This window comes from Stigmatopora argus, chromosome 6 (genome assembly GCF_051989625.1).
Source record: "Stigmatopora argus isolate UIUO_Sarg chromosome 6, RoL_Sarg_1.0, whole genome shotgun sequence".
Taxonomy (NCBI): domain Eukaryota; kingdom Metazoa; phylum Chordata; class Actinopteri; order Syngnathiformes; family Syngnathidae; genus Stigmatopora; species Stigmatopora argus.
The window spans coordinates 6,620,880-6,642,337 of NC_135392.1; the positions used below are offsets into that span (position 1 = coordinate 6,620,880).

Sequence of the window (21,458 nt, forward strand, 5' to 3'; positions counted from 1 at the left end):
GGCATGGTCACATGACCTCTCAATTCAGTCCTGCAGGTTTGATCTGATCGGCTTCCCATGGTGTGTCCCATATGTGTGTGCATGTAGATAGTATTTCCTCATTAGTGAGCTTGGTCTTAATAATGCAGGTAGGTGCATTGTTGAACCAATGGGGCAGGTGCTAATGTGTGCTGTCTCGGGGTGGGGGCAGTCACAGCAGCACTTTAATGGATGTCACCAAAGTAAACTGAAATCGGACCTGCAGACTCTGGTGACACCTCATTCAGTGTGTGTCTGTGTGTATGTGCATGTGTGCACTTGTGTAATTTGTTTGGCTATATCAGGGACGGGCAACTTTGATTATCACGAGGCTGCAAATGTTTTACCATTCCCCGAAGGCCACATTTAGCATGCCATTGCTTCTGTTTTCTTTTTGTTTTAAACACTAATGTGTGTATTGAGGTCACCTATTTTAGCAACTCGGCATGCACGTTTACAATAAAACACACCCATCACAAAAGGGCAGTGGCCGGCCGTCAGGGCTTTCAGGGCCTTCTCTGCTGGCCTAAGAAATATCTGAATCATATATTATATTTTGTCCATCAATACTAATAATAATAATAGCTTCCTTTCATTGCTTTTCCCCCTGGTTGCACGGCTTCCAGATATGTGTTTTCAATATTGAAGCATTTAACCAATCACATCTCAGTGATTATTTGTTGCCAGGGTCAGAAATCTACCTCAAAGCCTTCACAATCAGTTCTGCGGGCGGGCTCTGTTGCATTAAACAAGCGTCGATAAGACTGTTTATCCAATCAGATTTCGAGCTGGCAACACCACAATGCATTGTCGCAGGCGTAGGGATACGTCATTGCCTTCTCGCAGGCGTAGGGATACGTCATCGCTTTCACCAACTATGATTGGCTAGTGATTAGCCAGAGCTACCAAACTGTATTTGGAGCGAGCTGCACAAGCAAATATATTGTTGTGTTGATTTAAAGCCATTTTCAAGACGGACTATGCCAGAAATACGATAGGACAGGCTCGACTTTCAGCATTAGCTTCAATGGCGATATAAAAAAAGGAAGAAAGGAGGATGAATATTGTGTACAGTTAAAAATGATTTTTGGTGAGTAAAATATGGCTATATTCCTAAATAATATTTCAATTGTGGGACAAGTTCTGATATCTGAAAAGCTCCAGTATTTGTATTTAATAATTAAATGCTGCTAGGAAGTGGATTTTACCCGTTGAAGGCGCTACGAGAAAATGCACGGACCGCCACTGCAAAAGGGTCATTTAACTAAAACAATTTTGCCCTTAATCAAAATGACGATTTGTGATGCCCGGATGCTAATATTTTGTCTTCCGATATAATTTTTTTCAAAATAGATTTTGCTGATATCGATCTGATGCCCATATTTTCAGTGTAGTAAAAATCAGGCAAAATATAATGTAATCCTAAATGACAAATCATATTATTTGTATAAAAGTGAGTCATCAGTGGTGACAAGAGGCTAAACTAAAACTAAAAAATGTGTCTCTTAAATGTTTCAAATGTTTACTTTTTTCGTTAAAGAATTATTATGACGTTATTTATTCAAAATAATGTGCTTATGACCAAAACGCATTGAAGTCCATCATTAAAAGAAATGCTGTGCCTACCTGCTATTCTATAGAACAGATGTTTGTGAGTGAATGGGTGCAGTAATTTTATGCAGATATACTATAGTGCTGTGTTGATGATTTTTATAGAGGAAAATATGTCCTGTTGCCCCGTAACAATGAGTGTAGGTTTTGAATTAAAAATAAAAAAGCCTCAGTCAGCAGTGAGCTATTTGATGTGGAAAAGCTTTGTAAAGGAGAAAAAAGTCCACTGCCGGTGATATTCTTTGCAAATAAATATCACGTTTAAAGAGCTTAATAGCCAACACGGCAAGCGTCTTTGATCAGCTTAGTCAAACTTTTGTTCAGTCTCTCTACATTTGATAGCTTTGGAAAGCCTCTTACAGTATGCAGCTATACATTTACATGGGTGTTAGGCAGTCGGTGAGCATCAGTATTTCATCTTCACGGGAACAGTATTAAAAGGGGAAAATGTTCAAGTTCACAGGAGAATTTGAGTTTTTACACTGAAAACCCTATTTTGAAGGTCCTTTAGTAAATTCAGATTTTCTGGTGCGTCTCCATGAAGAGAAAGATGATGTAAAATGAGAAAAAAAACGAAATTAATGTGTTAATTGTCTTCCAACACCGCTGTAAATTACAACTCAAATCTTTTGAATTGAATTGAATTGAGGCCCTTGCTGCTTAGCTTTTAGCTTGTGCCACTCTCTATGAAATAATCTGATATCTGATTTGAATTGGAATTAATTTTTTTCTTCAAGTTTCTCACACTAATTATACTCTCTTTACTGAGAATGACATGTTGAATTTGATCAAATATGAACAGGACTTGTGTGATTTTGTGTTTCACGTTTCAGAGACAGCAGGGCACACTTGTCGTATTCTAATTTTGGCTGCAACGAGTCCTGGAGATGCCAGCCAGTGTTTCATAAAATTGTCGCTGGCCCACAAATGTGTTGGTCAACACCTTCAGGTCAAATGCAGAAATGACCAAACTATTTAACACTCGCCCTCAGATTGGCTGGTCCAGTGTATATGTACGCCACCTGTCAGCAGAAGTCAGTTAGGGTTAAACTCTAGATCACATACGACATTATAATGAGGGCCTGCACGATAGAAAATAAAGGGATGGACATATAACGCTCATTGTCTGCCAGTACCTTTGCGTTAAATATTTAAATCTACTACATAATTCAAAGCGCCCCTTCGGACAAAATGGCCAAGTCCAGTTCAAAATGTATACTCTGAAATCACTTGAATCATATAAGCAGCCATTATCACCAATCTGCCCAGATGTTTTACCCCTGTCCATTTTTTTTTAATTTCTCCTTTGATCAAACGCATTTCCAATCCATATATTGTGTTGTTGCTCTATTTGTAGACTACATTGTAAAATCTGATTGTTTTTGAAAATGAAGCAACCTTAGTTTACAGGTTTACAGAGCTCTGGCAACCTGGCAAACAATTAATCTCGTAATTGGCGGATTGGTGGAGGGTGGGACATCCCTTGTAAACATAGAATTAAAAAAATAACAATTAAAACAGGCTGAGTATCGACTTTTCAAATTAGATTTTTTTTTTATTTAACTAGTCATTCCCATGGGCCAGAAATGTGCTAACCACTATTCATGTATAATACCTAAATGCAGATAAAAAGCACTGTATGAGCAATGGTAAAATTCCACATACAATACAAAGTTAGTGGTCACTTGAGGTTTGCTCATTATCGTGTCATTTTTGTACTTTATCCCAAACGATGTCTCTTTTAGTTGACCTCGGCAGTTTAATATTGAGCCGCACTGAATTTGACATATGAAAATAGGTATTTCCCAAACTCTACCCACACAATTGTTAACAGTGTCTTGACAAGGTAAATAATGGAGAGTTGTTGATTCTTATGGAGTGATTCTGAGTAAAGCTGCTTTTTATTTTATTTTTTTCTGTCACAGCGTATCGCTTCAGACATGACAAACTAAATATTTTAGTAGGTTTCCACCATTAAAATGCCGATGTACTCAAAATTCAAAAGCGCTCTCAGCATCTCTGTCACTCTTGGTGATTGAGTTTGTCATGCAGTGAGACGCCCTCACTGAAGTGCTGGCTGCAAACGCAGAAGAATTTAATTTGGACCGCTGTGAGATGAACGCAGTCACACAAATCAAACATGATACTGCAGCACTGCAACTGTACCTACATACCTCCCCATTACCAGTTAAAGTGTCATATTAGATCAGATGTCATTTATGTGCTTACAAGTGATGTTTTGGACATATATGGGATTACTGAGTGGGCGTACAGGAGCCAAGGACCGAGACTGACATATGGCACAATGTCGACCAAATGTCAGTCTAATTCTGATAGGTTCAAATATCGGTTTAGAAGACAGCTCCACTCCCTCACATGACACACCTCCATCTGTATGTGTTAGATTATATGTGAACAACCACATGACCTTTAGTGCTCTATTAAAGCAAACGGTGATGCCCACTTATGTTTTTATGTAACAATACGTTGGCATGGTCCATAAAAATGGAGCACCTGTCATTTGCACCTGTGTTGTAGTTCATATGAATAATATGAACTATTTATACACTTTATTATGCAAGTGATATGTATATGTATGTGTATATGTATGTGTATATGTATGTGTATATGTATGTGTATGTGTATGTGTATGTGTATATGTATATACATGTATGTATATGTATATATATGTATGCATATGTATGTATATGTATGCATATGTATGTATATGTATGCGTATGTATATATATGGGTAATTTTAGCCAATAAAATATGGGTAGCCCAGATTGCCCGCCCTTCATTATGACATCAGTAATACCCATTGTCCTATGCGCTTGTGTTCGAGTCTAACAGTTTTTGTGTGCGTGGCAATAACTGACATCACAAAATGGCTGTCCTCTAAATTCTTTTTAAACAATATTTTCCATATTCTCAGCAGACTAAGAAATATAAATACCTTGAGCATTTTTCATATGAATACAAGGTTATTTATAATAGAAGTTGTCTGTCTCTTTCTGTTACTGACATGTTGAATGGCAAGATTCGTGAATACACATTCCAAAAACAGAGCAGGTTATGAAGCGTTTATTCTAGAGTGCAGATGAGTTTTGTCTCCATTAGAAAATTAGCAATAGGGAAAAAAAATGGCATCAGTTTGGTTGGAGCTCCCCCCTCTTCCCAAAATGGAAATTAATCAATAATGGCACGATTATGAATTTAGTTTTTTTCTTCAGCCCACTAAACCTTTCAAAAACTCTCTATCTCTCCGTGATGCTGCTAATAATGAAACAAATACTGACTGAAACTATGTCTTCTGCCAAGTGTACCCACTCTAAAAGTATGCGAGGAAGCTGGAGCAAAATGACCCAATTTTCTCACGGTGTTGTTTGAACACAGGTTTATTTTTATTTCATTTGCATGACACACGAGCACCTTCTGTCGCCATGCCTAGGAAGGGTTAGACTAGGGGACGGCGGCAAGGGCAACAAAGTAGAGCAGTGAGCACGTTTCAGCAGGGGGATACTCTTTCATGCAAACACTTGTATTCAGGCAGCCCTTCCACACGGAACCCCCAGCCCTCCTCGCTCAGTGAGAGAGGCGCACTCTTGTCTCAAAAGCTAATCTTTCTCCCCGGCGCAATAAAACTTTTACAAGATGGCTCAGCGTCACATCTGGCCGAGCAGTGCAGGAAGTCGCATTCTCCTCTCTGATCTATTTATGGCTCATCAGCATTGATACACTCGTACATTCTGCTCCATGTGTGTGGAAGAGCCTTTTGAACTTGCAGAACAGCTCATTCAAGCTGGAAAGCTGCACTAAGGACCCTGAGACTGATACATTTTTCAGGATGCTCAATTGACATCATTTGTGAATTTTAGGCATGCTAAGCACTACACATTCGCAGAAGGTTTCTTGAGGCCGTGTGTTTTAGTCCTGCACAGTAATGCACTATTAAAAACAACAACAATAAATAGTATAATATATTTACATATCCTATTTAATCACTAAAATAACCATTTGAGCAAATATATTGAAATTGGTTCTATTTTATAGTTAAAACATGAGATTTTTGTCTGCAATACTGAGCTCGTCTCCTTAAATTAAGACAACCTGTTCTTTTTTTCATCGATTCTTGTGCATTTATATCAGGTCATGAATTCTAGGTTCTAGGGCAGCACTGTATAAATACGCAAAAATAATCGTTAGGTTAAATGAACCAACTCTAAATTTTCCACAATTGTGTGTGAGCTCAGTGGTTACAAGAAAATACTAAGTAAAATGCCCCCTGCAGAGCCCCATTTAAATCTCTTTGTAAATTACTGTAAAGGCAACAAAAAACAAGTGCAACATTTGTATTTGTATTCATGGGCATCATACTTGAACACATCTTTTTATTTTAAATCAATCTGGCATCCTGATGATTCCAAAATATCTTTCAAATTATGCCAGTCTAGGCTTTGTTTCAGTTTTTTTCCCCCTCATTTTATTTTTATTTTTTCATCGTTCGTTTCTTGTAGTTTTTGCCCACAGTGCTTTCATCCATGTGCACCTCCAGGATAAAAGGACACATTACATCCCTCCTTCCGATTAAACCGAGCTTCTCAGTTCTCACTTTGAAGATTTAATCAGGCAGATTTCCTTGATTAATCCTCTCTACGTGTCTTTTCACAGAACATAATCACAATGATATGAACCCTGCTTGGATGCACACTTTTGATTGCATATCGTCCCCAGGTACCCTCATTAGCCTGATTATGCACATCCAAACATCCACCAGTTTGCGGGTAATTAGGTTAATTCAATTCCTGCCCAACTTTTCCTTCTCTCCTTGCACGCACAGATTTCAAGAAACCATAAACTATTACATTTACAACACACGAGAGGGTCTGCAATAATTGTTATTGACTTAATCCAATTTTTTTCCCCACAACCTGCACTGGAAGGATTGCACTTAATTGTATATAAATCCACTTTTTGCAGGCCAGTTAGATTGTTTAAATGCTGTCATCTAGTGGCTCAACGCTCCAATGCAAGACAAACCATTTCATAACTGTGATTCACAAGTTTTCCACTTGGCGGCGCTGCAAATCCGTAACTGTATATGAAATATAAATTGACTTAGTATTTGATTATTTTTCTTTTCTCCCACTTTTTTTTTACAAATTGTTTTATTCATTCATTTTCTGTAAAACGTATCATCACAAGGGTCCCCGGGGATGGGGTGGGGGGTGCCGGAGCCAATCCCAGCCAACCATGGGAACCCTCAATTGGTGCCCGATGGCAGAGAATTTGTTTTAATTTATATTATTTTTTTAAATGGAAGCCTCCTGAACAAGTGGCTAGCATATCGGCCTCACGGTTCTGGGGTCGAGGGTTCAATCCAGGTCGGTCTTCATTGTGTGCATGTTTTCCAGGGCTTGCGTGGGTTTTGTCTGGGTACCCTGGATTCCTGCCACATCCCAAAAACATGTAGGAATGGTTGTCTGTCTCCTTGTGCGCTGCGATTGGCCGGCGATCAATTCAGGGTGTGCCCAACCTGGTTCTCGTAGTTAGCTGGGATAGGCTACAGCACCCCCTTGACCCTTGTGAGGTTAAACGTTTCAGAAAATGAATAATTTAAAATAATAATTTTATTACAGTGTTTTAAAAAATATTTATGTATGTATTTATGACAGCACATCAAACTTGTGCAGCACAGAACAAAAAAAGCAAAATACTATACATTTTTCCCTTTGTTGTGAAGTCCTTTAAAACATTGAAAGCAACCAATTATTGTCAAAAGCCATTCAATTAAATAAAATCCACCATGCAATCTAAATGTTACATCATCTTACAGTGAATACATCCATTTTCTGAAAAGCCCCTGAGGGGTCAACATGAAAGCAAGATACACAACTGTACACAAAAGAACTCGCTTAACAATTTCGACAGATGTTGAGAAGCATAAGCCAGGATTGGGTTAAAAAAACCCGAATCCAAATGTTTGATGAACCCCAGGAGCGCCATCAAATCCATCATAAAAGCTTCAAAAAATGTAAAGGAATGCTTTTGCAAAGCCCCGTAATGAATTGTCCAGTGAGTACGTTCAGGAGAAATGAAAGCCACTTGTGTTGTTCAAACTAAAAGAGCAGTAGCTCCAGTTGAAAGCTCTTCTACATCAGAGTGCAGTTTTAGAGGTCACAAGGTCGAATGGGGTCAGGTCAAGAGAAATCCTTCGATTGATCCTTCCACTTCAAACATTCCCATTGGCTTTGGGCAATCTTTCCATATTCATAAACAGGAATATCCTGTCCTGTGTTTCTCACAGAGATTCTTTGGTTCTCTTATTCATTGCGTGCCACACACTTAGTTTGCCTGGTCAGTATAGTGCAAATACACACACAGGCTTATGCTAATCCCCAGGGAAAACAAGGCGATAGGTTTCTCCCTACACAGATCAAGCATGGGATGTTCATCAGGATTATCATCTGTAATGTAACTGCCCACAACATTTTGAGCTGCTGTGCTTGGCAAACATCCCACAAGTGTTGACATTTTCATATTCAATCATGTTGAGGATACAAAGAGACAAAAATGTGATGGCGCCAATGTGGTAGAATATGATTCTTTCAATACCATTCTCAGTGGTGAGCTCTGACCCGCATTGACCTTATCACCCCCCGGCTAAGTGACCTCTCAGTGGGTGGCCTCCATGCTGACCGACGGAAAGCGTGAATCAACTCAACTGCATGTTCTTAGATAGCCTGATTTATAAAATTAAACGATATATCTTTTAGTTTGATTCATACGCATCCTGATTTTTGGAGGATGAGAAGCAGACTGGGGGGTCTTTTGGGTCGATGAGGTATTGCAATGCATTCCTAATTTTCCAAAATGACGACAAACCTCAAGGAAATCTGGTCATCATTATTTTTGAGAAATTTGTCACCAGCAAATCCATAGCGAAAACATTACAAGGAACCGAAAAAAGGTAGAATAATGATTTAATCAACGGTGGGCCCAGTGATGGCTTTTCAACATAATAACTTTATGAATATGTAATATTTTTTTTTTCAGGATGAACATAAATATTTAAATAAATCACAAAATTATTTCATCGTATCTATGTTCCAGTCTACCCCTAGCTAACTCATTTTTCCAAGTAATCGGCCCATCTCAAGTACACGTGAACTTTCTCTTGAGCAAACTGGTTTCTCATTTAAATTAAATTGATGATGGAAATGACCAGGAATACACAAATTTTTATTTGGGGAAAAATGACTGGATTTTACTCAACGTAATCTCTGTGCTTGTTGATGTTGTCTGTGCTGCGCAGTCAGTTTTGTTTACAACTCTGTGCGCGATTGTGAATGGACTATTCTGAATGTTTTAGTTTTTTGTTTTGGTTTCTTTTTTAATGTTAATCTAACCTGAATAATAACTGCATACAAACTTGGCCCATATTTTTGGATAAATTGTTTTTGTTGAGCGAACTGACTTTCTCTGTTGTTTATTCCAGATTAAAAACAACACAATGGCATGAGAAAGTCTGGCCTGGTTTGGATCCTGACATATTTCAGGCAACTGCAGTAGTACTGACTTTCCAGATTCAATTGGAACTGGTATGTAAACATTTCTGTCTAACAATTGACCAATAATGGCTTGTTATTGTAAGGATGTTCTCAGTGGGTAGTGGCCACCGAGTCTAAATTCTCTTTGAGAGTTTGCATTAGAGATTCAGAGGGAGTGGAAGACTCAGAAAGGTGCATAAGTAGAATTTAAGTAACTATTGATTGAATTAGGAAAGAAAGAAAAAGCTTGTGTCTGCATTTTATGTGAATGTAGTACTTGCTTCACCTTTTTTTCATACAGCACCCCTCAATGGGATTTGCTGAATTCTGTTTAGTATACTTTGTGTAGTCCACCGTCCAGTTAAATTTTGGCCCATTTATGTTCAAGATTCAAAATATTTGCTGCATAAAACAAAGCTAGTGGTGAGAAAACAGCTGCAGTACTGTAGCTCACTACAACAGGAACAATACTAAATAAATGACGAGATGGTGATGGTGGTGGACTAATGTCTTATCCCATATACCAACCCAAATTCCATCCATTGGAGAATTTGTAAATTTGATGACTGTAGAATGTTCTACGAGAAAGATGAAACGGGGGCAACAAAGGATTTTTTTTCTTTTTTTTTTTTATAAACAATACTATATAAATGTTTCACAGGTGAGCATGTTACATTAGAACTGGGTGAGTTTAATAATTGAGTTGTTCAAAGAAATATGCATGTCAAACTGTTGTGAATGTTTATTCAATCCTGGTGTTTGTGAAGAGGGAGTTTGAAACTTAAGCCCTAATCACACATTTCTATCGTTGCATCCTACATTGTACGCCAGAGGTTTCATTAAAACATAGCTGCAGGATTAGTGTGGATAAACCACTAAATCTGTCAAAAAGGAAAAACAAGTGAAATGAAGTCAGGCATTAACAAGTCTATTGAACACATTGTGCGTCAGTTCTTTTAATGTCAATATCCAGAACAAACAACTGCACATCAAAAAGCAATATGTTATGGAAAAGACATTTAAAACATTGTAAACCTGAGAGTATCTTTTTTTTGTGACCCGCTCGTTCGTCATAGTCTTTGTTTTGCCTTTCTTTTCGACCAAAGATCTACTTACACATTGCTACAAAACGGAATGTTTCCAACAAGGTAACACACAACAAAGAAAACTACGCACAAAAGATAGCAAAGAATGAGACCACAAATACAAAACAAACCATAAAAACACATAAACATCAGATTCAATATCGTGTGTATTAAATTAGACAATAAATAAAAATTCATTTAATTTATGTAGCGTATTTATTGCTGCCGAGAAAGAGCTCAAATAGAAGTGCTTGTATCATTAGGACATTGCAGATGAGCCATCATGGGAAATCCCACTCGGATCCATTTGGTCATTTTGGAAAGAACTATAGAACATATTGTACGTCAAGTATTTTCTAATTTTATTCAGCTAGGCTATTGACCTGATTAAGTCATTTTATGTAGTCTACCGATTGCAGGATGTCTCCGCTAGTCTCTGTAGACAGGGGTTATCTGTCGGGGGGTCACGTGAGGTGGGTGGTAGGAGTCGTACGACGCCTGCACGCCGTAGCCGGGCTGAGACGGGTACAGGCCGTGGTCCACGGGGGACGGGGAGTAGTGCGACGGGGCTAAGTAGTGAGGTGAGGCTTCCTGTTTGGAGACCAGGTTGCTGCTGATGCTCAGGGGTGGAGTAGGGGGGCCCTCGTAGGGGGGCGTCCCCACCCCGCCAGCATTGTACTCGTTGGGCGAGTGGCTCTCGTACGCCCCGCCCTTCATGGCCCTCATGTGGAGCAGGTGAGCCGAGTCGAAGCTGCCGTAGGGTGGACTCGGCAGGCCCGGGGAGGAGTAGCTCGCCATGCCGCCCAGCGGAACGGCCGCCGGGCGGACTCTATCTGTTTGCGGCGCCGCGGACAGCTGCAGACACCCCGCCACCAGGTTGGTGGTGGGTTGCGAAAGGCCTTTGCACAGGGTCTCCATAAAGGCCCTGCTCTCCATGGAAAGACCTCCTTCCAGGGCGGTGGAGAGGGCGCAGATGTAATTACGGGCGAGACGCAGGGTCTCGATTTTGGATAGTTTTTGGGTTTTGGAGTGACACGGCATGATGCTGCGCAGGTTCTCTAGAGCGTCGTTCAGGCCGTGCATGCGCGAGCGCTCCCTGGCGTTGGCCTTGACGCGACGGGCGCGGAAGCGCTCCTGCCTGGCCTTGGTGGGCCGCTTCCTTTTGGGGCCGCATTGACTGGATTCATTTTCGCCCTCCAGGCCTCCCTCTTCCTCCTCCTCCTCCTCCTCCTCCTCGTCTTGCTCCATGTCCTCACTGCCCTCCTCCTGATGGTTGACGGCGCGCGCTCGACAGCGGTGCGAGGTCAAAGGTACGTCGCCGTCGGGTGAACTCATGTCGCCTTCTAGCCACTGCACGGGGCTGACGTCTTCCGCTCCCTCCTCTTGTCTCGCGTAGGGCTTAATCATCATCGTATCTGCAAAGGCCACACAATAACCCAATGTCAGTTGTCATAAAATACTTGAAGGCTTTCTTTTCACACTCTTAGGAGATCAAATTTATTGAAGATAATGTTGCTGATTTGTTCAGATTGTGAGCAAAATATTCATTCTGGAGAAGTGCACTCATGTTGTTTGTGACAATTTGGTCACCCACGACAAAGTATTTAGTTACCAAATCTACAAACACAAATAGAACCATACTGTTCCCTTTTACGAACGCTGACAAAAGAGAGCTTTCTTAGTGTCTGAAGCTACTAATCGTAAATGTTTACGGACTCTTTATATTTTAATGTGGTGGTGTACACATTAACCTGGCTATTCTATTGCAAAGCATGTTACTTTTGACCATTTCCATTTTTATGAAGGTTGTGATTAATCATTCAAGTAGAAGTTATAGCATAGCTGTAAGAGTATTACAAAACATGTGTGAAGCCATAATCAGACGCATGCAACTCGATTTCCACAATTTTTATATAATAGTGTAAAAAATAGGTAACAGAAGTCAGTTAAATGAAATGCTTTTTGTGGTAGTTGAGGTTTTCATTGCTTTCAGCACTGGACAGCTCTCCTTCGGATAACTCATTGCTTTTTAGCCGAAACATTGTACATCCAGAAAGTAAACTTAGATGTGCTTTCCAATCATCCATCTTTGCTATCCTATTCTTTGCCCCTCTTCCTCATTTAGTTGTAATCCCACTCAATGTCTGAACTGGTAAAGCCCCGGAAGATAAAGTCACTGACAGGTTGCAACTCCAATCTGGGCCATCGTAGGATTTACTCTGCGGATGAAGCGGCCAACACGGGATTAAAACGGAATCCTGACGACCCCAGATCAGACATAGAGAATTCTGGATGAATTGAGATGCATCAGCAAATGCCGAAATATGCTGTTCCTCGGTATGAGGTATATATATATCAAGTTTCTATTTCCAGGCATTTGTGTTTCAAGAAAGATTGCTTTAATTTCCTGATAATCTTCTTAATTTGTAGTGCTTACTCAAAAATCTCTTGAGATCCTCAGGCAAACTAGCCCGTCCGTGTTCAGTTTGACAATTTAAACTCATTCGGGCAACCGCATAAAAGAAAGAAGAATGCAAAAGACCTACCTGGACTCTGGAAGTTGGTCAGAGAAGCTTTGTTGCATCCAACGGTCACACTTTGACTTGTCTGGCCATCAATCAGAGATGTTTGGCTGTGTGCCTCCGCAGAGCTGCAACTCATTCTCAGTGAGGGTCACCCTGCAGGGGCTCTGGCTTTAACCTCCACGGATAAGCTCCTCCTCCGCCCCCTCCACCCACCTCCGCCATCTAAGTTACGCGTGGCCGGCCCGTGGCTTGAGGCCCAAACGGTGCCCCCGTGCGTGTCTGCATGCGCGCGTGTGCGTGGACACCCTTTGTTGCAGCGAGGCAGCACGTTTGGGGAGACGCGCTCAGCGGCCTGAGCTTAACTGTATGTGACAGCTTGAAGTTGCATGTGAGCAGGTGTTTGCTGCATGCCCTCTTGCAGCCTGCCGTCCCTCAACAGTGGCCTGCTAAACTGTTGCACAAGGTCATCTCGCCCAAGAGGCAACTCACACCAGATGAGGTGTACAATTTGAATTTGGGTTTCATATAAAGTTTGGCCCCCGATGCTCAACCCTAAAGTGGGTCCCATGTGTCAGAAAATCCCTCCCGAAGAGCAGAAGTGCTTGTTATGAAATTCAGTGTTAACTTTTGACGGTTTAATTTATGCACTGCTCCAAATTATTAGACAGAACAGAGTTTATAAACATTTTCTATATTGTAAAGAATTGGAAATGGTCAGTTGTTGAATGTCCAGGATTAGTAGGTCATATTTACTGAAATCAGAAGCTATTTTAATCAAACACATCTTAACAGGTCAAGGTACATTTTAATATAGAATCCTTTATTTGAGAGCAGCTTCAAAATTCTTGCATACATTGAATTTGTGAGTTTTTGGAGAGTTTCTGCTTCAATTTCTTTGCATGATGTCAGAGCTACATTGATGGTGCATGTCAATTTTCTAGAACACAAGTTTCAAACTTAAGAACAAAGCTAGCCCATCACATTATCATCAAGTGCGTCATATGTATGTCTCTTTCTAAAAGATCAAACTTGTCAGTTTTTAAACTTTGAAATGTTACAATTTCTTTTTTTAAATCCATCACCAATTTAAAATATGTTATATAATTTCTTAACTTTGTTGAAATGATTCATTCATTCATTTAATGGCCACTGGTTTCACTTCCATTTGATGTTCAAAATGTTTTCAGGTGTTCATACATTTCAAATATACGTATTGGTTTCGTACAACAAAAATGATGATGTAGAGTTTAAATATTCAACTCTGAATGCATTTGAATGACATACCAGTAAATCGCCATGTTTTTAATGCACACAAGAAGTAAGTCAAGAAACGAATACATGTAACTATTTAGAAGAATTACTCACACAGTCATACTGTATGAGTTTAAAAAAAAAGCAGTGTGTAGATTGAAAGTATATCCTCATCAAATTTTGGATGTCACGTGATCATTTGGGTTTCGGGGAATCCGTGGTTGGAATGTGAACGTCAAGAGGACTCAGTCTGTGCCTCTTGACGTTTATCCTAACGCAAAGGGCAAAGTGTGTGTTCATTTTCACACTGGGGTCTCAAGCCTCTCTAATTCCACACCTGCAGCCTGCATTGGGAATAGCAATGTTGGGCCTACTGCCTCCCCAGGAGGAAAGCAGGCTTGCTGAGACCTTGTGTGCTTTGGCTATTCTCTGCGATGCTGAACTACATAAATTTGTGTCATTTCATTGCATGCTGTTTTGTTTTTGAGAGGTGCCCATTTTTTTTTTTTGCGGGGGGGTCTTATTTTATACAAACATATGTTCGAACTGTGGTGCATATGTTCATTCACGGCCACTTCATTAGGTACAGCTGCACATTTGAAGTGGGTTGTCATTGACACTGTCGAAGAGGTATGGGGGTCCCTTGACGTCCAATTTCTGCCATGTATGAACTGTCAGACGCCCGATGAAAAATTGATGAGTCTTTTATAGCTAACTCAAGTCTTTATTGTCACACCAAATTGAAGTTTACGGTTCAAGTAAACATAAAAAAAGAAAAAGTGTGTCTTTAAAACTACACAGCTTCACCCGAGGAGGGTCCGTTCAATGTATTGCGAACAAGAGCTATCAAATAGCGTTGTTGTTGTTGTTGCAATGTTATAGACCAGAAAGTTATACTTGAATGCGGACAATGACCAACACACACAAACAAAGAACATATTTTGTGTATCCTTTACAAAAGTAGACTTATATTTCACATGACCGTGCCCGTTTTAATCATTGTCCAGCTGAAAAAGTTGCACTCACGAAATAAGCTGCACAATATCCATTAATTTGTAGTTTAAAAAAAAAAAGATACATTCGATTTCATTATGTATATGTAATCATTATGTAGTGCAATTTGATTTCCCAAACAGAAAAGATATTTAGGTCGGAACATTAATGGTAAATCTATTAACATCATTTGGTACACATGATTTGAAATGTGTGTGATTTACAAGCATGTTCTTTGGTGTAATTGAAGCTGTATCTCAAGGCACCTTGAGATTCATTTTACAAAATATTGACCACTATCTTGTCGCTCCGTGTGTGGGAATTTCATGTGTCTGAAGTAGTATTTTTTTTTCCTAAACTAACTTCTATCTACCTCTGAATCCCAAGTGCTGGAAATGTGTGAGTGTGTGTGTGTGTGTGTGTGTGTGTGTGTGTGTGTGAGACGGTGGGGGGAAAGAGGCTTCTGTCCATCTGTTGTATTCCAAGTCCAATGAGAGAAATCATCGTCATTGCATGAGGATTGCATATATGGACGCAAGTTTGCGTCCATTGGGAATCGTCAGGGATTTCAACAAATTGCATGAAAAGCTTGCCTACATGACAATGAGTATGGCAACCCAGATTCTTGGTACAAATTCTAATACGTCTCTTGGATGGAAAACCTATCTTTTTTGGAGTTGCAGCCATGACTAAATACCAAATTGGACCCGTTGCTTCTCCAGGGTTAAGGTGCATATTGGAAATGCCACCATCTAGTGTTACTTGTAATTACAAAGAGGAAAATGAGATAATAACAGTAGAAAATGATTTGATTGCACAATGGCATAGCAGTATGCCTTATCATAGCAAAACTTATAGTTAATACTACAACTTTGTGAGAACATTCTCCAGGAATGTCTGTTCACCGAAGCAAGAAATGTGGCAAAAATATATTAATAAATTTAATCTGGCCATTATTTTATTTTATTTTTATTAAGAATACAGCATTTCTGATTCCAAGCAAACAATTAGTTTGCATTACATTATTTTTTTTATTTTTTTTAATTAACAAGTGTGATTTATTTTACTTGTATTTGTAGTCACCTCTGTAATACAACTATTCACATTTTTAGATACTACTTGATCATTAGTGGTAAGATTTAACGGGCTAGAAACACTAGTTATTAACCATATAGTTCAAACTTCAAGTAGTATGAGTTTTGCTTTTTATTCTATTTTTGGGTTTCATTTCTACTTCAAATGTTTTTATTTTCAACAGTCTTGACAATGTAATGTGACTTTTATGTCTCGTTTTATTAGTGTTGTTGGATTTTCATGTGCCGCAAAGCCCTTTGACTTAACTTAATATTGCCTTGCCTTAAAATCTTGCTTAGAATAGCTTGTTAACCTTACCAAAGACATTATGTCGAGCCCTGCGGAATACCAATTTCTACAAATGCGAGCGCACCAGCATATTTAGCTTTGCCATCTGTGTAGTGCATAACCTGTCGACGTTAAGGTGACCAATCGAGTGTTTGTGAGAGCAAGCTGGGCTACAATACCAACAGTGTGCGATTGAACGGTTTAAATACATGCAACTCACTCACTCAGCAGAGACTGTGACTCTCCATATGTGTGCATTCACTTCAAAAAGTATATTATGCTAATAGTGGCCACAATATGGAGAGCATACAAAAAGTGCAGAGAATGAACGCTGCTGCGAGTTTCATGGTCCCCCGTCAACTTTTGAATTGACCCACATCCACGCCACACTTGAACCTCCCTCCAGCCCGGTGCCGACCCGGGGGAGATTGGGGTGATGTTGACCATGTGTCCCCCTGCTAACCATCTCATTGATGGACCCCAGGACTGGATAAAATAGAGCCCCGGAGCCCACCCCCTCGCCTCACTAAACCCCCTTAACCCTTCAGCAAAGCCGCTGTCGGCCCCCCGTCGCGCGTGCTCATTGGCTGACCGCCTTCAGGCGTCCCTTTTTCACGGGCCCATTGTCTGGGCCCGTAAGCAGCTTTGTTTCTGCATGTGCAGCTGGGCTAGCCCGCGCCGCCATTAGCCACAACACGCTACACACAGAGCGGGATAATATAATTACAAAACAAAAGTCAGGTGGCTCACGAGATCTGCCAGGAGAAGCCAATTTGGGGGAGATGCGAGGACACGCTGGCGGGTGGCCAGCTATAATTCGATTATGAAGTTGTGTGAATGACAAAAGAAACAATTGAATCTTTTTTTTCTTTTATTTGCCCCACCGCGGTTTAATTCAATTCCATTCGGGCTGCAAAAAAAACGGCAGCGTGAAAAGAAAGAAGATTTACTCTTCCAATTTAGTGGTCACCCGCTCAGGAAATTCAATATTCTGCGAGAAAATTGCTAGAGAAATTGTCCCCCTCCGACACCCCGACTGCATGTGAGGCCCAGAGCAGATGAATGACGACGGCTCAGACTTTTGCTGCAAACTGACGGCTCTTGTGCTCTTATTGTGTGCGAGTGCACACCGACCCACCGTCAGACAATGGGATCAGTGGCAGATCCATCTCCTGTAATGCTTTCTTTAAACACGGCTGCAAGTGTGTCCCCCTGTTTTGTCGGCAGACCCGAATTTATCCTGTTAGTCACCCTAGATGAGTGAAAAAGACCAAAATCGACCCCCATCCCAGCTGGACACACACACACACATTCATACGTGCACGCACAAACGCGGCAGCTTTATAGACAGCTGATATGAGCAGGTTTAGCTGGTGACTACTGTTTGGAGCAGGTCAAGCATAACAGCATCGGTTAATGTCTTTTTGTCTCCGCGGTCCGTTCCGTACGCAAAGACTGTTTTTTGGGGCTCTCCTATAAGACAATAAGCAATTGTGTCAAATAGACATGCGCGTTCTACTCGAGGGTTGGTGTCAGTTTTGTACCCGCTCGGGGTGTGTAAATGGCCATTTTGTGCCTCATTAGGCACAGTTGGATCCTGCCCCTGAGAGAGCGCCACATTCTCATGCTCAGTGTATTTTGCAAGCAATGTTTCAGCGTAAAATGACAATTTTATTTAGGTAATCGTGAAACCAAATTGTGCAAAAATGGATTGAATCACAACATGGGAGAGTGCCTTTAAATTGGAATTCTTGAATTCATTTAATTTTGGACAATTTTATGGTAATGGAAAGAAGCAAAGGATATTAAGGTAGCAAAGAAGTTGACAGTCTGCATCTTTGATGAACGAGAACCGAGATGACGAGGTAACATCAGAAACCTCACAGATGTTCTTCTGGGTGAATGGGCAAAATTTATTTTCTCCATAAACACTTCAACAACTTGATGAAAGACTTTGTAAAGTCTACAGTAGATGTACATAGTAGTAGTTTTGATGAAATAACACAGTGTTCCAATACTTTTGTCAATATTGTTACTATTGGGATCAGTGGTGGGCCTTCAGTAGTGCTACGTCTGAATCAATCCAACCCTCAATAACTATTTTATGGCTATAAAACCTTTACTGCAGCTACAGCTGCGACACATTAAAAAAAAAGCATCATTAAAAACCTGGGCGGCCGGGTGGCGCCAGTGGTTAGCGCGTCGGCCTTACAGTGGGGGACCTGGGTTCAAATCCAGCTCGATCTAAATGTGTGGAGTTTGCATGTTCTCCTGAGGGCTGTGTGGGTTTTCTCCGGGTGCTCCGGTTTCCTCCCACATTCCAAAGACATGCATGGTAGGCTGATGGGACACTCTAAATTGCCCCTAGGTAAGTAAGAGTGTGAGTGTGAGTGTGAATGGTTGTCTGCTGTTATTTGTGCACTATGTGGTAAAAGCTTTAAATATCATTATGCTTTTATAATGACAATAAAAGCATTCAATTCAAAATTGTCTCCTTGTGCCCTGCTATTGGCTGGCCACCAATTCAGGATGTCCCCCGCCTCTGGCCCGAAGTCAGCTGGAATAGGCTCCGGCACCCTCTGCGACCCTAGTAAGGATGAAGCGGTTCAGAAAATTAATGAATGAATGAACTCTTCTATAGTCCATTTATTCAAAGAGGGATGCTATAGTTACTATAGCATCCCTCTTTGAGATTAAAGATGCATTAGAGTTTCATTGTAGTATATACACATACTGTTTTATAGCATCAACACCGCAAAAATCACGACTATCTACGTCAGGGGTGTCAAACTCGGGTTGGTTCGCCGGCCGGATTAACGTCAACTCCATTTCATGTGGGCCGGACAATTTTAGATCTAATATGTATTTAGATTTTTTTAAAATTGGATTCAAAGAACTGGATCAAAAGCCCTAAATAGTCCATTTTTATAGATCTAAAACAATGTTTATTAGAGCTTTTTTTCTTAGTAATGGAAAATTTCTTTTAATCATGTTTTTTATTTCAAATGGAAACAAAATATATTTTTTAATGATGTTCAATATTAAAGTGGAAAACGGAAAATATTAATATATTTATTTTTAGATTTTACAAAATGCGCTTTGAATTAAAAACACAAAAGAAAAAAAATGGATGAAAAAATTGCAGTGATTGTTTTAAAAAAGGGGAAAATCAGGAAATGCAATGTACATTTATTATCATTTAAATTTGATCCTAAAACAGAAAGTCGGCACTCATGATTTACTTTCTCGGGCCGCACAAAATGATGCGGCGGGCCAGATTTGGCCCCCGGGCCGCCACTTTGACACCAGTGATCTACGTCATCTTTAAACCATAGACATTGAGTTAGGAGGATAAACCTCGAGCCACCATCTTTTCCCCATTCAATATGGCGGGACAATATGGGCGTGGTTACGTGCGTAAATTCCGCACATGCGCAGTCTCTCGCCCTTTGGGGCAGCCATTTTTCAATGCTGACGGACGGTTAGCACGACGAGGTAAGGTGTAGAGCAATTTACTCGCCTAAGCGCATTTTTATCACCATACCGGAAGATTTTTTTCGGAATTAATTGAGCCTATAACGCCAAAAAATCTGTTAGTTTAATGCCAGGTCGAACACACCGTCGATAACTTAAATTTGGGCTCCTTTTCATCACCGGCTGTGTGCTCCATCCAGCTATCTTAGCATTAGCGTCACTACGACGCTCCCCATTTGACTTTAAAAAAAAATGTTGCCCGTTATTCTCCATTATTGAGTTGTGTAGAAAGACTTTTAATCTAATCAAACAAAGCCGAGACATCAACAGACTGTTTGTTGGGTAAAGGCTCACTCAAAAATGACAAAATGGTTTAGTTCCTGATGTGATGTATCTGATAGTTTTCACTGAGCGTACTAAACACCCGTTTCCAATTTGTTATTGTTCTGTTTTCACCAAAAAAAGCATTTATACAAAAATGGTTTAGTCAACTTTATCCTAGTTGTTAACCTCAGTCTGTATATTTAATCACCTTGTCTGCAAAAGGGAAAATAGCTTGGAGCACTCACTAACTTATTTTCATTCATTATTTGTCTTGATCGTTTAACTGTTGAATCTCCAGTGTCGATATATAACTTTTTCTTCCTTTTTTTGCACACCAGGAATCCGCAGCGTCTCCAAGTGATCTTCCTTGCTTGAAGATGTGGCATCACTAAATTCTGCACTTTGGAGCCTTCTGGGAGGTTAGTGTATTTGTAGAATATAGTACAAGCATCCATCCAAATTAAAAGCTTAAAGATTATGTAACTATTTTATTTCCATGGTGAGGTTTCACTGACTAAAGTTGCAATTTTCTCCCCCTCTTATATAGGTGCAGTCTTCTAGACTCTGGGCTTTCTCCAAGTGATCTTCCTTGCTTGAAGATGTGGCATCTCTAAATTCTGCACTTTGGAGTCTTCTTGGAGGTTAGCATATTTGTTTATTGTAGAATATCCAAGTATTCATCTAAATTAAAAGATTATGTAACTCAATTTGAAAACAGATCTATTTTATTTCCATGGTGAGGTTTCACTGACTAAAGTTGCAATTTTCTCCCCCTCTTATATAGGTGCAGTCTTCTAGACTCTGGGCTTTCTCCAAGTGATCTTCCTTGCTTGAAGATGTGGCATCTCTAAATTCTGCACTTTGGAGCCTTCTTGGAGGTAAGCATATTTGTTTATTGTAGAATATCCAAGTATTCATCCAAATTAAAAGATTATGTAACTCAATTTGAAATCAGATCTATTTTGTTTCACTGACTAAGTTGCATTTTTCTCCCCCTCTTATATAGGTGCAGTCCAGAGTTCTCTGGCTCATGGTGGCAAAGTGAGAGGCCAGATGGATCAGCAACTTCATTTAATGTGGCATTAAAGGAGATTTGAGCAGCAATTGTCCTTTTCAAAACACTTGGGAGAAAAAGACCTAAAAGCCTTTCATGGGTCTTTTTTTTTTTTCTTTAAATTGTGGTTATTTTGGCTAAGTCTTTTTTGATAATTTTTTTTCCAAGTATAACTTGCTGAAAAAAGCCTTCAATGGGTCTTTTTTTTAAT

General features: G+C 40.1%; 1 protein-coding gene and 2 long non-coding RNA genes across 8 annotated transcripts in view; 2 read left to right on the plus strand and 1 right to left on the minus strand.

The window, feature by feature from the left end:
• Positions 1 to 15,435, plus strand: part of LOC144075815 (uncharacterized) — a 40,013-nt gene extending 24,578 nt beyond the window's left edge. For 3 of the 4 annotated variants that reach the window (XR_013300640.1, XR_013300638.1, XR_013300637.1), the window contains 3 exons: positions 9,128 to 9,230; positions 11,465 to 11,574; positions 12,476 to 15,435. This is a non-coding gene — a long non-coding RNA (uncharacterized LOC144075815). Of the gene's footprint in view, positions 1 to 9,127; positions 9,231 to 11,464; positions 11,575 to 12,389 lie in introns of all 4 variants that reach the window. The other variant, XR_013300639.1, reaches the window with a different exon arrangement.
• LOC144075814 (neurogenic differentiation factor 4-like) lies at positions 10,107 to 13,034 on the minus strand. Its single transcript, XM_077603226.1, has 2 exons — positions 12,811 to 13,034; positions 10,107 to 11,679 (listed from the first exon to the last, which is right to left on the minus strand). The coding sequence occupies exons 1-2, from the start codon at positions 12,923 to 12,925 to the stop codon at positions 10,694 to 10,696; spliced, it is 1,101 nt and encodes a 366-aa protein (XP_077459352.1). The 5' UTR covers positions 12,926 to 13,034; the 3' UTR covers positions 10,107 to 10,693.
• Positions 15,436 to 19,340: 3,905 nt separating the features above from the next.
• On the plus strand, positions 19,341 to 21,388 carry LOC144075732 (uncharacterized). Of its 3 annotated transcripts, none has more exons than XR_013300617.1 (5): positions 19,341 to 19,890; positions 20,532 to 20,612; positions 20,741 to 20,834; positions 20,951 to 21,071; positions 21,200 to 21,388. It is a non-coding gene; the product is annotated as an uncharacterized LOC144075732 (long non-coding RNA). The 3 variants fall into 3 exon arrangements; XR_013300616.1 differs by having other exon boundaries at positions 19,484 to 19,890; positions 20,978 to 21,071; XR_013300618.1 differs by lacking the exon at positions 19,341 to 19,890 and adding an exon at positions 19,907 to 20,211 and having other exon boundaries at positions 20,978 to 21,071.
• Positions 21,389 to 21,458: the final 70 nt, after the last annotated feature.

Bases quoted from the DNA above. Each gene is read 5' to 3' on its own strand.
- LOC144075814 (XM_077603226.1), bottom strand. From the start codon at position 12,925: ATGAGTTGCAGCTCTGCGGAGGCACACAGCCAAACATCTCTGATTGAT. The intron at 11,680-12,810 runs GTAGGTCTTTTG...TGGCCTTTGCAG, and splicing joins GACCAACTTCCAGAGTCCAG to ATACGATGATGATTAAGCCC.